The 14904-nt window shown below is 36.3% G+C and overlaps 1 protein-coding gene and 1 non-coding gene across 2 annotated transcripts in view; both read right to left on the reverse strand.

The window, feature by feature from the left end:
- MALRD1 (MAM and LDL receptor class A domain containing 1) overlaps positions 1-14904 on the reverse strand; it is a 609315-nt gene that overhangs the window by 114171 nt on the left and 480240 nt on the right. Inside the window, exons 34-35 of the mRNA XM_064368444.1 lie at positions 13254-13517; positions 1959-2084 (exon numbers count right to left, since the gene is read on the reverse strand). Coding sequence (XP_064224514.1) covers positions 1959-2084; positions 13254-13517 — 390 coding nt within the window. The remainder of the gene's footprint in view (positions 1-1958; positions 2085-13253; positions 13518-14904) is intronic.
- LOC135271404 (small nucleolar RNA U3) lies at positions 10336-10549 on the reverse strand. The gene has a single exon (XR_010339551.1). It is a non-coding gene; the product is annotated as a small nucleolar RNA U3 (small nucleolar RNA).

A 14904-nucleotide genomic window follows, 5' to 3' on the forward strand; every position in this document is an offset into this window, starting at 1 on the left:
GCTTTATTAACCTCTACTACTGCAAATGACTAGAAAAACACTTTCAGTTTAGATTCAGCCAGACGAATTCTGGCCAATAATTTCTAGTTGCATAAGCAACCAAAACTTGAAAATCTATCACTATCATTAATTATAATATGAGTTAGGCATGAACAGGATTCATTGAAATATATGTAGCCGGCAACATGTATACAGTGCCCGAGCACAATGTTCTTGTTTATGACTTAAACCTCAAGGTAGGTGAGGCCAGATTCTCACCATGGTGAGATCACTATGGGAATTACTGGATGTTGTAAGGATTGGGTTCACGAAAGCTTATTAAATGCTGATCTTAAAAGAATATAAGGTTGGAAAGAAAGAGTAATGTGTAATGTACATTGACAAATCCTTAATGTGGGTCCATCTTGAAGACATCTTAAAAATAGAAGCTTGACTTTATTATATTTGACTGACAAGCCAAAAAGCATACAACATATAAACAGACAAAACATAATATAATAGAGATTTTATTTCTGAAAACTGTGAGTTTCACTAGTTCTTTATTTTACCCTAACCCAATAGATGTGTCAACATGACCTGTACTTTGTAAGTGAACTATAAACATGACTGGTGACTGATGAAAAGAGACAGACAACAAAAATGTGTTCTATAGTGCTACCTACAGATTGTCTATCATTGGGTATAAATGACAAGTCTTCTGTTTTTCTGATCCTGTTCTTTAAAGTAGACTATATCAAAGAAGATAACAAATTATAACACATTATGTTTGTGCTCATTTAGCACCATGTCAAAGATAATCTTGCTTTTATGTAAATAAGTTTGGGTCTGGCACAAATACTGTGCCTTAATAGTTTCAAAGAATGGAGATATTCAGTAATGGCTTTCTTTCTCTCTGTAAAGAATATAATACCATTTCTCTTTTGGTATTTCTTGGTATCTCATCTGAAGTACATGCATTCCAAGTGCAGAAATAATGACAAAGAGTATTCATCTTTGCATATGTTATGGGGCCAGATCTGGTCACGTTTTTATTTGCTTTTGTACTCATAAAATGCAGCGCTGTGTGAGTACTCACTTCCAGCAGTATAAAGAATAAGACTTTTTCACACTGTGATTTGATTACAATTATCATGCTTCTAAGCGCATATCTCATAATGCTCTCCTTTCTTGAAAGATACAAAGAGTACTTTCTTAACTAGTTTTGATATAAAATATTTCCAACTTATTCAGGAAATCTGACTAAATCTATCACTATCATTAATTTATATTATCCTTAGTTATGATAAAATTATATTAACTTTAATGGTCTATAATTTCATATATCACCTATATGAAATAAAAATTCATTTACTCAGGAGAGATGTTAACAAAGGGCTACAATAAATTAGGAAATTTTAAAGCAGTTTTGATAAAAGTATAATCACAGATATACACAGTTGGTTCTTACATTGTGTAAATGTTCCAAGGTCAGAGGAAAAAAAAAAGTTTAATGTCAAATAAGATTTAATAAATTTACTTTTAAATACGTAACTAGATCATGCAAATAGGAAGCTCTTATAAAGAAGTAGGAAAAAGAAGACGACAATTAAAAAATTAATAGCACTAGAATGTATAGGGTTTCCTTTTTATAGAAACCAAGCAATTTTCATAGGAAAGATTATTAAATACTAATAATCTTAAGTTACATTGTGTTAAAATTATACATTTGATTTTTCTTATCAAACATTGTGTAGAACTAGCATGAGCCCATTATAGTTTTTAAAAAACTATATAAAAAATTACAATTTTTTAGACATGCAGCAATTAATGTCAACATTCTTTCTGCCCCAAAACCAATATTAGAAATCCAATTATTCCATGCTTGCCATTATTTAGAACCTGAAGTTTCAATATTTTCATTGTGTGCAGGTTAAATTGCTTGTTTGCATCACAAGAATATTTGAATGGAAACAGGGTACCTGAGCAGCTGGACTCATCGAGCTGAAAATCCATGCAGTCGGCAAAACCATCACAGCGCTGGTGGGCTGGGATACAGCTGTTAGAGGAGGCACATACCAGAGCTCCATTAGAACAGCTCTTGTTGGCTGCAAAAAAAGAATAATGATCATGGATGCAAGCATGTTTTGTGTGTGTGTGTGTCTCCCAGTGAATTCTCACAACAAAATAATATAAGACAGTTTATCATATCACTCTCGATATTTTCTAGTCTGATATTTTAGAAGACAGTTCTTTTTGGAGAAAATTTCAAATGCATTAACTTAAAAATTTCTGGGAAAAAAACAAAACAAAACAAAAACATTTGCCTGTAGAATCAGTTCCCTTATGGACTGAATTGTGTCCTCACCTCAACGTTCACATCTTGAAACCCTAACCAGCAATAGGACTGTACTTACAGAAAGGAGCTTTAAGAAGGTAACAAAGGTTATGAGAAGAAAGAGACATAAGGGATGCACTTGCATAGAGGAAAGGCTATGTGAGAGCACAGCAAGAAGGTGGCTATCTGCAAACCAAGGAGAGAGGGCTCAGGAGATACCAAGACTGCCTACATGTTAATCTGGGATTTTTAGCCCCCAGAAGTGTGAGAAAATAGATTCCTGTTGTTTTAGCTACCCAGTGTATACTACTTTCTTATGGCAGCCTGTGCTGACCAACACATACATTATGGAGTATTACACAAGTCATCAAATGCACTGCATGAAATGCAAGCAGACTTCGATCTGACTTCAAGAGGCAAACATTTTAATAGCATGGAGATGCTATTGCTCTTAAGACTTCGGTTGTTTCAGAAAAGTGTCCTTACTGATGCCCATCAAGAGCACTGATGACTGTTCAATGGTTATCTAGTCTTGCAAAGCACTTTACCTCTCTTGTATGCAAGTTGATTAATTTAATTGTGCCTGCTTTGTCTATTAGGAAGCTCAGTCTTCAGTTCTGAAACTGTATTATTTTCTTCCTTTCTTTAGGATTACAACTTCCTAGAAAGAAGAGGCTATGGTTGGAATCAGTTTTATAAGTTAGAGCTGAATGGGAACTTCTCATGTCAGCTGTTATCAAGTGTGAAATATGGTTCCTCTCCGTTTTCCTGCTTGCTTCAGGACCTGGAATAATTCAGGTCCTGAATTATTCAGGACCACTATAATTACTGGAAGACAAGAAGCCTGGGCTGCAGGCCTGACCCCTTTTCTGGTTCTACTCTGGTTTTGGTCTGTGCCAGTGATGATGTTCATCTTGTTTCTCAGAGTGTTTAATGGGATAGCTCTACTATCTAGCATTGTGAAGTGTCTGGAGCAGAGGGAATGTGTCAAAGCATGAACCCACTGCACCATTTTGTCAGAAAGTCTGGACAGATTTCAAAAGCACTAAATAATAATGGCATAGGTCTATTCTGGTTTTCTAACCCTGCTCCTCTGAGTCCCGGGGTTCAACAGAAATATGTCAAAGGCAGCAGTACATAGTCAGAACTGTGTGCCACTTAACCCAGGTTCAACAAGAACAGCTTTGTTTTCCTCTGATTTACTTAACGGTATCATATACAACTTCTTATTTTAGCATTTTAGTCCAAACCGGTCACTAAAATTTTAAAAAGGATTAGTCTGAAAAAGTCCTTGCATATGAATAAAGTTATAACCTTTTCAAAGTAAATTATTTAAATGACCCAGGAACAAATGTCCCCATGTATGGTTCTTATACAGATATTGCTAGTTCTTTCATGAATCATTTTTTTTCTTCAAGTATAATTATGGGTTGGAATGAATAATTTATTTTAGGTATCATAGGTAACTGACACAATTGATTTTGAAAATGGCCCATTATAATATACTTTAAGTTGGACATAAAAAATAGTGTTTTTAAGAATGTGCATCTCCATTGACTGAAAATGTTGACTCTGAAAAACTTAGGCAATACTTTTTATTGGGCAATTCTTTTTAAGGTGCTAGAATATCAGTTCACACCAAAAAAATACTGAGCTTCCACTACATGTAAAACAGTGTCTTAGAACTTAGAATGGAGAGTTCAGGGGAGAAATTTTAAAATGAATCATACATGGTGATGACAAGAGAACAACAATACAGTTGTGATAAACAGTTGAAAATAATAACAAAAGAAATTCTATAAGGTCAAACTTAGTAGGCAAAGCATTGTTGTTGATAAGTATTTACAAAAACAAAAACTCCTTTAGCATACAGAGATGTATAAAGGCTGAAAGAGCAGAATCTTGAAATATATTTTAAATTTTAATATTTCTAGGGAAAAGCCATTTAGTAAAGTGAGAATAAAGTCTACAGATGGAAAATCAGTAAGTTTTCTATTAGTTCAGTGAGTACAGCAGGTCACTTTTGACTAGGGAGATTGGATAAGGAAGTAGTACAGATAAACCAGAACAAAACAAAGCTGGGCACAGTGGCTCATGCGTCGAATCCCAGCACTTTGGGAGGCCGAAGCAGGCGGATCACATGAGGTCAGGAGTTTGAGACCAGCCTGGCCAACATGGTGAAACCCCGTCTCTACTAAAAATAAAAATAAAAATAAATAGCCAGGAGTGCTGGTTTGTGCCTGTAGTCCCAGCTACTTAGGAGGCTAAGGCAGGAGAATAGCTTGAACCAGGGAGGTGGAGGTTACAGTGAGCTGAGATTGCACCACTGCACTCCAGCCTGGGAACACAGCAAGATTCTTCTTTAAGGAAAACAAACAAACAAGCAAACAAACAAAAAACAGGTAGAAATTGTCTAGGGTTTCAGGAGAAGGCTGATCTTCGGCTTTTCCAAATGTTTAAATCATTTTACGATATACACAGACAAAATAAATTACATTGCAAAGCAAGTAAACTAGGAAATAATAATATTCCAACTCTTAAAATCTCTAAAAGCAAAATCTGGCATACATCTTCATTTTTTACAAGCATTATCTTGTAAGATTTTATAAGATAACATAATGCTTCTAAAAAGTGAAGATGCATGCCAGATATAGGTGATGGGGAGGAAGGCAGCAATCCACATTGCCATGTATGTACCTATGCAACAATTCTGCACGTTCTTCACATGTACCCCAAAACCTAAAATGCAATAAAATATTTTTTAAAACATGAAGATGCATGCACAGGCATATCTCAGCAATATGGCAGGCTCAGTTCCAGATAACCATAATAAGGCTAGTGCTGCATTAATGCAAGTCATACAATTCTTTTTGTTTCCCAGTGCATATAAATGTTATGTCTACACTATAACTTAGGAAACTAAATGTGGAACAGCCTAATGTCTAAAAAAGTATTAACTAAAACATACTTAGTTTTTAGCTAAGCCGGCCATAGACCTCTCCTCTCTAGACGTGGAAGTCTTACGCGGCATCTTTTTTCAACAGAAGGCTGCTTCACTGACGCTGAAAATCCGTTGTTCAGTGTAGCCACCTTCATCAATGATATTAGCTAGATCTGGATAACTTGGTACAGCTTCTCCATCTCAGCACTTGCTGATTCATCTTGTACTTTTATGTTACAGTGATGGCTTCTTTCCTTCAACCTCATAAACCAACCTCTGCTACCTTCCAATTTTTCTTCCAAAGCTTTCTCACCTCTCTTAGACTTTGCAGAATTAAAGATAGTTAAGACTTTACTCTAGATTTGGCTGGAGCAAAGGAAATGTGTCAAAGCATGAACTCACTGCACCATTTTGTCAGAAAGTCTGGATAGATTTCAAAAGCACTAAATAATAATGGTATTGATCTATTCTTGTCTTCTAAGCCTGTTCCTCTGAGTTTCAGGGTTCAGCAGAAATATGTCAAAACTTTCTCCAAATCCACAATAAGGCTGTTTTGCTTTCCTATCATTTGTGTATTTACTGGAGTAGTGTTTAATTGCCTTCAATTTTTCCTTCACATTCTCAGTTTGGCTGTTTGGAGCAAGAGGCCCAGATTTCAGCCCATCTTGGCATTTAACATGCCTTACTCACTAATAATCATTTCTAGCTTTTCACTTAAAGTGAGAGATGCACATTTCCTCCTTTCACTTGAATACTTCGAGGTTACTGTAGCTGGCCTAACTGCAATATTGTTTGGCCTCAGAGACTGGGGAGACCCAAGGAGAGGAAGAGGGAAATGGGGGAATGGCTGACTGGTGGAGCAGTCAGAACACACACAACATTTATCAATTAAATTTACCATTTTATATGGGCATGGTTCATGGCACCCCAGAACAGTTACAATAGTAACATCAGAGATCACTGGTTACACATCACCATAACAAACATAATAGTCATGAAAAAGTTCGAAATATTGTTAGAATCACTAAAATGGGATACAGACATGAAGTGAGCATATACTGTTAGAAAACTGGCACTGGGGCCAGCCACATTGGCTCACGCCTGTAATCCCAGCAGTTTGGGAGGCAGAGGCAGGCGAATCTTGAGGTTGGGAGATCAAGACCATCCTGGCTAACATGTAAACCCCATCTCTACTAAAAATACTAAACATTAGGCATGGTGGCATGTGTCTATAGTCCCAGCTACTCAGGAGGCTGAGGCAAGAGAATTGCTTTAACCCAGGAGGCAGAGGTTGCTGTGAGCTGAGATCATGCCACTGAACTCCAGCCTGGGCCATAGAGTGAGATTCTATCTCAAAAAAAAAAAAAAAGAAAGAAAGAAAGAAAGAAAGAAAAGAAAATTGGCACTGATAGACTTGCAGGATGGAAGGATGCAGACCTTCAGTTTGTAAAAAATGCAACATCTGTGATGAGCAATAAAGCAATACACAATAAAACAAGGTATGTCTTATTTATTTTGTATGCACACAAAAATGTGTTTATGTATCTATGTATCGATATGTGTGTACATATATACACACATTTTTGTGTGCATACATATTTTTATCATCATTATTTTCATTGCAAAAAGCTGAGAGATCATATAAGATCATAGCTTTAAGATTTTAAACAATATAACATATTAACATTTATATACAAATACCATAGATACTTCTCATCTTCTTGCAAACATATTTTGAACCCTTCCTCTATTGGAGATAGGAATTTATCCATATTTCTCCATCGAATTTCCAATGTGACTGGTAACTTATGTTCAAGTTAATAAAGAGCTCTAACTTATAAGTGGTACAAGTTCACAACTTTGGCACAAATACAGTTGAAACATATTAAAAAAATCAGTTAATGGTTTGAATATAAAAAGTTTTACTTTTTTCTTAACAGTTTAGTTAAAAAATGACCTTTGGCTTTATAAAATTTATAAACAAAAATTATATTTAATAGTTATAAATTTTCCTTTAATAGTTATAAAATTATAAAATTTATAAACAAAAATTATATTTAATAGTTATAAATTTTCCTTTAATGGTAGAAAACAAATTATGAATGCAACTAATATTTATTGGCATCTATAAAGCAAATAACATTGTACTGAACATAAGAAAATAAACTGAGCCACTTATTTTGTATTTTTCTTTCTTGATTAATATATGTACAACATAGAGTAATTCCAAAATTAAGCCAAAAACTTCATACATAAAATTCATAGAAAACTTAGGTTTTAAAATGTTTCCATGAATAACATCTATTTTTTGGTACACTGGCTTTCAGACATTATATTTTAATATCTATAAATACTTATGTGACTGAGCACACTGGCTCACACCTGCAATCCCAAAATTTTGAGAGACCAAGGCAGCAGGATTATTTAAGCCCAGAAGCTTGAAACCAGCCTGAGCGACCTAGCAAAATCCTACCTCTATAAATTTTGTTATGAAAAATTAGCCAGGCATGCTAGAGCATGCTTGTGCTGGCTGGGAGACTGAGGTGGGGGATTGCTTGACCCTGGAAGGGCAAGGCTGCATTGATTTACTGTTGTGTCACTGTTCTCCAACATGGGAAAAAGAGTGAGACCCTGTCTCAAAAACAAACAAACAAAAACAGTTATTACATCTATTATCCTTGAAATTGGTATTCTTTCTTACCAAAGTAGGCTAAGTAACAAGGCATTTTGTGCCATGCAGCTCATTCACTCAGGTTGATGATACTTTTAAAATATACAATTCATGAATGGGTCATTGGTGCTACTTCCTGAAAGCAAAATTCTTTTAATCGATTATAGTTGCTGCATGGAAAACATATTTGCAAGTAAAGTATGTAAGACTATGGATACATATACCCATTTTGTACTAAAATAAAATCTATATGCAGCAGATCAATATTTCTGATAGCAGAGAAACTTTGGTCTTGGGCCATAAGAATGAAGACTACAAGCCCTTCAGGGCACACACACCTAACATACAACAGGATGGATATTTATTTTATTCTTGATTTACATTCAACCAGTACTCTAATTAAAATACCTCAGTAATTTAAATAATTTTCAATAAACTATAAGATAATTTCATGGGGAAAGAATAATAATTTATGGTGTGTGTGTTATGCACTTTACCATATTCATTTCATTTACTCCTCTAACACTTCTCTAAAACAGATTAATTACCATGATTTTTAATGTTAAAAAAACTGAGGATCACTGTTGTAAAAAAAAAAAAAAAAGGAATCTGGTAAATGCAGAGGAATAATCTTTACATGGTTGTTCAAAGGCACTATAGGATGTTGAGATCATAGCTAACATATTTAAAGGCTAACAGCAAAAATATCAATGATAAAGTTTGATCTACAAGTTTAGGAAGGTGATGCATTCTAAACCACCAGAAGTGGCCTGCAACTTCACAGGACACATCCACTACTATTGGAAAGGAGGGAAACTACCCACTTCCCTATTTGTTTTTCACAGTTGTATCTGTCACTGATGCATAGTTTCCATGTGCTCCTCCTGATCTATTCTCCACCTTCTCTCCCCATCTGCAAGACTGGACTAGAAGGATACATTAGTAAGCCTTTTAAACTTCTGGTGTATGATTGGATTTGGCCAATGAGTAACACCAGCATTAGAGTAATACAGAGCAAAGAGACTCTTTAAGATCAGCATGGACTAACTGCTTCCCTTAATTAAATGTCATGCCTCCTATCAAGCAGTCTTTTCCACTCTAGGCTCAGGAAACTGAACCTCTTCTCACACTCTTTTGTCTATAAGTGATAAAAGCTCCACTCTTACTATCCCTTATGGCTTTGCTATGTATACTAATTCCCTAGTAAACAATGCCCTTATTCATATTTTTTCAATTTATGCAATATCAATACCTGTTTCTTGCCAGGATATTGACTGATACAACATCTGGTGAAATCTTGAACTTCCCGCTGAATAGAAGATGGCTATCAGAGGAATATTAGTAAAAAGACTCTTTCTAGTTTTGTGCTGTTCTTCCATATAATTAACCATGCTTATTTTTTCATTTGTTTTTTTTTTTAGGGAAAGGTCATAAGTTTGATAAAAACAGTATTGCTTCAGTTCAGATAAAAACTATAATGAAAAAATAATGTTTCCAATGGAAAGACAATATTCAATATGAAGTGTTTTTAAACGCTGAACTCACAGATTTATCTAAACATTTCTAATGCTAGAAAATTTATTTTTATAAAAATAAAGGCCTGTAAATATCAGTTCTTATTGATGTCCATCTAAAATTGCAAACATCTCCAAATCCTTATTCCTACAACATTTAAACATGGGAAAGCCACTGAAAACCAAGAAACCAATACTTTTTTCCTGCATCCCACTCCAATTACAACTGCCTGAAAGAGTTATCTACAATCGATTTCCCTTTTTGACATTTCCCATTTGCTCTTAAAAAAGACTGACATTAGAATTCCGCCCTTCCACTTCATAAATGTTCTCTAAGATCACCAAAAATCACCTTTTTGGCTTTTTCCAATTTATATATTCTTTAGGCCCTCTCTTATTTGATCTCTCAGAAACATTTCAACCTGTGAATATTTTGATACTAAAGGATTTCTGCCTTTCAGCTCATCAGTCTCTTGTTACCCCACTATGCCTAGGATCACATCTTCTCAGTGTCTTCAATGTCTGCTTTTTCTTAACGGTCTTTTAGCTGTTCCTTCAGGTTCTATCTGCCACTTTATCTCTTTTCTCTTTTATCTCATCTATACCCACAGCTTGAATAATCATATGCTGATGGCCATGTATCCCTATATTATCTTATTTTAGCATTGTAGCTCTCTCCTGAGTTTTATATGTACATTTCCAAACACATTCAGAACATTTCCATGTGCATGGGTCCCAGGTCTCATAAATACAACACATCTAAAAACGAAGCCACATCTTCCCCCAACACATCTGTCTCCTCTCATTTTCCCTAGCTCAAGCAATGGCACATAAGCTGTTCTGATGCCCAAATCAGAAACTTGGAAGTCATTCCTTTTTTTTTTAATTAACAAAAACCACTCAGACTGCATCTTCTCCCTTTTACTTTCTGGAAGGAAGAAAAGAACATAATCAATGGCAAATGGCAGTTGGAGCCAAGCAACACCAAGAGCCAGCTTCATGCTCAGGAGAGAATGCTGCACCTCCTCCTTGTGCTTCTGGTGCCCGACATGTGCAGAAAAACTTCTCCAGAAGCAAACCGTAGACACGATCCCTGAAAGCACAGTCTTGGAAATCACTGTTGATTCCTTTCCTCCCTCATCGCCTGACCATCCCTTAAGTCTATTTATAATCTTTACCTTATACCATTATCTAATCAGTTGCTTTGTATTCGAACTGTGACATCTTCTAACCAGTTCCCCTTCTTCACTCTAATCCATCTCATATCCAACTTAAGTGCAGTTACGTGGCCCTGGCAGGGTGGCATGGTGGTGAGGATTCTGCAAGATCTGGGTCCTGCTGCTCTCTCCAGGATTCTTTCTATATTTTCAACCACAGACTCTGCTCTAGCAACACAAAATATGCTTCAGTCTAACGACTTGTTCTCTACTCCTGGAATAATCTTCACCTCACTTGATTCCAGATCTCTGCTTTATTTGTCCAATGACTATTTGTCTTTCCGAATTTGGCTGTGTAATCACTCTTCTTGTTAAAACATAAAGACTCCATAGCACCATAGTTAGAGAGTTCCTTATGTGTTGCTAACACGGGGTGCTTGACTGTCACAGGACTGGTCATACAGTATTCCTGACTTTCACTGACTAGTCTCCTTCACTAATGTATAGCACATCTTCAGCCTGAGCTCGGACAGCGTCATATCCATCTGTCTCATCAATGCCTACATGGCCTTAGTTAGGCTCTTAATGAGGTTTGCGAATAAATGAATGAATGTGAGTTTACAAAACGTCATTCTAAACCAGTAGGGGAGCCCCCAAAGACTGTCATGTCTTCAAATGCTGGGTGAATCATGACCACTGAATTCCTTTATTCTGTAATTTTGCTCTAGCATTTTGTTCCTAGTCTATTCCTAACATGGGCTTATTTCCCTTTTGGAACAGAACTTCATAGGACTAGTCCAGTTTTCCAAGAAATGCCTAAATTTATAAGGACACAGTACTTTCCTAAGCTTCTCTTTAAATAGCAGTTGTATTTGAAGCCAAATATCATATGACTATATTGAAGTTAATATGATTTCTATCAGCCAAATTACACTAGCACTCTGATAGGAACAGGGATAAGTAATTTGGCAGACTTTCTCTTTTCTATTCACCTCCATTTGCTTACCTTTCTTCTAAGAAAAGGTTATAAGACCTGACAGGTTGGCTTTATCTCAGAGAGAATATATAGGTAGGAAATAACAGGGAGTTGGAAAAACAATTTATTAGCCTGAACCAGGAAAAGAGTTTCACTGATTTAAGGCTAAGGCCTTTAAATATCCCAAGGTCATCTCTTTTTTCTTTCATTCACCTTTACTTCTCTTCCAATTGTTCCAAATTTCTGGAGGCCCGTACTACACAGGACCCTAAAATAACCCACCCTTCTGCCCTTCCCTCTTTCCCTCCTTTCCTCCTTCCTTCCTTCCTTCCCTCCCTCCCTCTCCCTTCTTCCTTCCCTCCCTCCCTGCAGCTGTCCTTCCCTCCCTTCCTCCCTTCTATCTGTCTCCCTTTCATTCTTTTTTTTTTTTTAAATAGAGTCTCACTCTGTCACCCAGGCTGGAGTACGGTGATATAGTGACACAATCATAGTTCACTGCAGCCTCAAACTCCTGTGCCCAAGCAATCCTCCCACCTCAGCCTCCAGAGTAGCTGGGACTATAGGCATATACCACCACATCTGGTTATTATTATTGCTACTTTTCTATAGGTAGGGTCTCACTATGCTGCCCAGGCTGACTTTAACTCCTGGGTTCAAGGGATCCTCCCCTCTCAGCCTCCCAAAGTGCTGGGACAACAGGCCTGAGCTACTGCACTCAGCCTCTTTCAATGTTCCCCTCTTATGTTACATTTCAAACTGTTTTTTACTAATCAAAAAATTATGATCATTAACATATAGTTTATGAACCTCCATCACTGAAGGCCTCATCCAGAAATACAATATGGTATAACAAAATACAAAGTAAGTAAGGAAGCAAATAAATAGCTAAATAAAATGTTAAGGGTATTTGGACACCACCATGATTATGTACTCACTTTAAGATGTGTATAATTACTTCTTACCTAACATTCTTCCTTCCCTACCTGACAGTGGCTAATCACAATAAAAATCAAAGGTACTGAACATAGAGCTTGGAATTTTACATGAATTTGCTCAAATCGTCACAGCCTTGTAAGTTAGGTATTACTGAATTCACTATATGGATGACAAAACTGAAATTGGCAGCACTCAACTTCCCCAAGATTGCACATGTAGTAAGTAACAGGGATGAAATTCAAACCCATGTCTTTAGGATGCGTTATCCCATGAACTCTTAATCACATGACATCTACCCAGGTAATTATCCAGTTCCAACCCCTACCTATGTATACCCTTTAAAATAAATATTTGTCACCTGACCAAAAAGAATATCTATCAATATGCCCTTTACTTAAGCCATCATCACGAACCTTTATGATAGGAAGAAATTCTAACCACATTTCTTCAAACCACTTCCATAAACACGTGTTAATGAGATAAAAACACATAAGGGGATGACTTAGATGTAAATAGAAAAGGAAACAGGTTTAACAGAAATTAGTGTGACCACAAACGGAGTGTTGCTAGAAAGGTTAAGCAAAGGACAGATGCCTTGTTTTGCAACACAACAGAAAAAGCTATGTTATTGACGATACAATCACAGTAAGGTTCTAGGAAACTTCATTTCATCTGTCAAGCTTTCTCTCTCATTTTAAAGTGGCATTCCTTCCCTTGCACACGGAATTAGTGAAAATAACTCACAGCAGACGAGTTCATCTTCATTAAAGTGGCAGTCGGGCACCCCATCGCATAGCAGGAGGGAAGGGATACATTCGTCTGTAGAGCACAGGAACTCCATGTTACTACAGAGTGGAGGGGTGGGGCTGAGAGGACAATCCATTTCATCAGATCCGTCTCTGCAGTCTTCATGTCCGTTACATTTCCCTGAGAGAGGGACACAGTGGAGTGTGTAGACACAAGAAAACTGATCGGCTTCACAGGGTGATGGCTGCACCGTGACAGGACCTAAAAAAGAGAGCAAATCAAGGCGTTTTGGCTTTAGGGAAGTTACCTCCATCTGGTGTTAAGACATTACAGGTTGCATTTATTATTGTACAAAACAAATCTCATTAATTGAAGTAAATTAATTTCAAATTAGGAACAATATGAAGTCTACAAAACATGCAAACTTGATTCAAGAATATGCCTTATCATAATCTCAGGGACAACATTAAAACTTATTTTAATTTCAATAATTTGGGGGAATTATTAATAATTTTTAATAATTCCCACAAATTACTGAAATTATTGAATTATTAAATTATTTTAATTTTAATAATTAAAATAATTATTTAATTATTGGTTGCATTGATAATTTCTTTAGTGGTGCTTTCTGAGACTTTGGTGCACCCATCACCTGAGCAGTGTACACTGTAACTGATAGTCTTTTATCCCTTACCCCACTCCCAATCTTTCCCCTCTGAGTCTCCACAGTCCATTATATCATAATTATGCCTTTGCATCCTCATAGCTTAGCTCCCACTTATACATGAGAATATACAATATTTAGTTTTCCATTCCTGACTTACTTCACTTAGGATAATGGCTTCTAGTTCCGTGCTAGTTGCTGTAAAAGACATTATTTCATTCCTTTCTATGGCTGAGTAGTGTTGCATGATGTATATATACTACATTTTCTTTATCAACTCGTTGGTTGATGGGCATTTAGGTTGGTTTCACATCTTTGCAACTGTGAATTGTGCTTCCATAAACATGCATATGCATGTGTCTTTTTTATATAATGACTTTTTGAGGGGGTAGATACCCTAGTAGTGAGATTGATGGATCAAAGGGTAGTTCAACTTTTAGTTCTTTAAGGCATCTCCATCCTGTTTTCCATAGCGGTTGTACTAATTTACATCCCCACCAGCAGTGTAAAAGTGTTCCCTTTTCACCACATCTGTACCAACATCTATCATTTTTTGCCTTTTATTTATGGTCATTCTTACAAGCACAATATTTTTTTAAAAGGCATTATTGACATGAAAACTGACACCTTCAAATTAAAGAAGAAATTTTGATTTCTATGCCTTCAATTGGACTACTAAATCAGATTGTGCTCGAGAGTAAAGATACTTCCACTCAGTAAATTAGAAAGTTTGGAAAGGTGCACTTACAATTTTACCATTTAAAGGAATTGTTACCATATCAGAATATCGCTTATGTACTGCCTGTTAGTGGCCTCCACCCAAGGAATCTGGCTCTTGAGACCCTGGGCAGGGCTGGGCCACAGAAGTAGAGATCTGCTATGGTTTTGTCACACTGCACTCTGTCCTTGAATCTTGCTTACTGGTCAAAGGCTATGTGATGCCATATTTAAAGCCAGATAAAATCATAGTGTAATCTAAGATGT

The sequence above is a fragment of the Aotus nancymaae genome, unplaced genomic scaffold (assembly GCF_030222135.1).
Source record: "Aotus nancymaae isolate 86718 unplaced genomic scaffold, 86718_ANA_hifiasm-v0.15.2.pri h1tg000077l, whole genome shotgun sequence".
NCBI classification, from domain to species: domain Eukaryota; kingdom Metazoa; phylum Chordata; class Mammalia; order Primates; family Aotidae; genus Aotus; species Aotus nancymaae.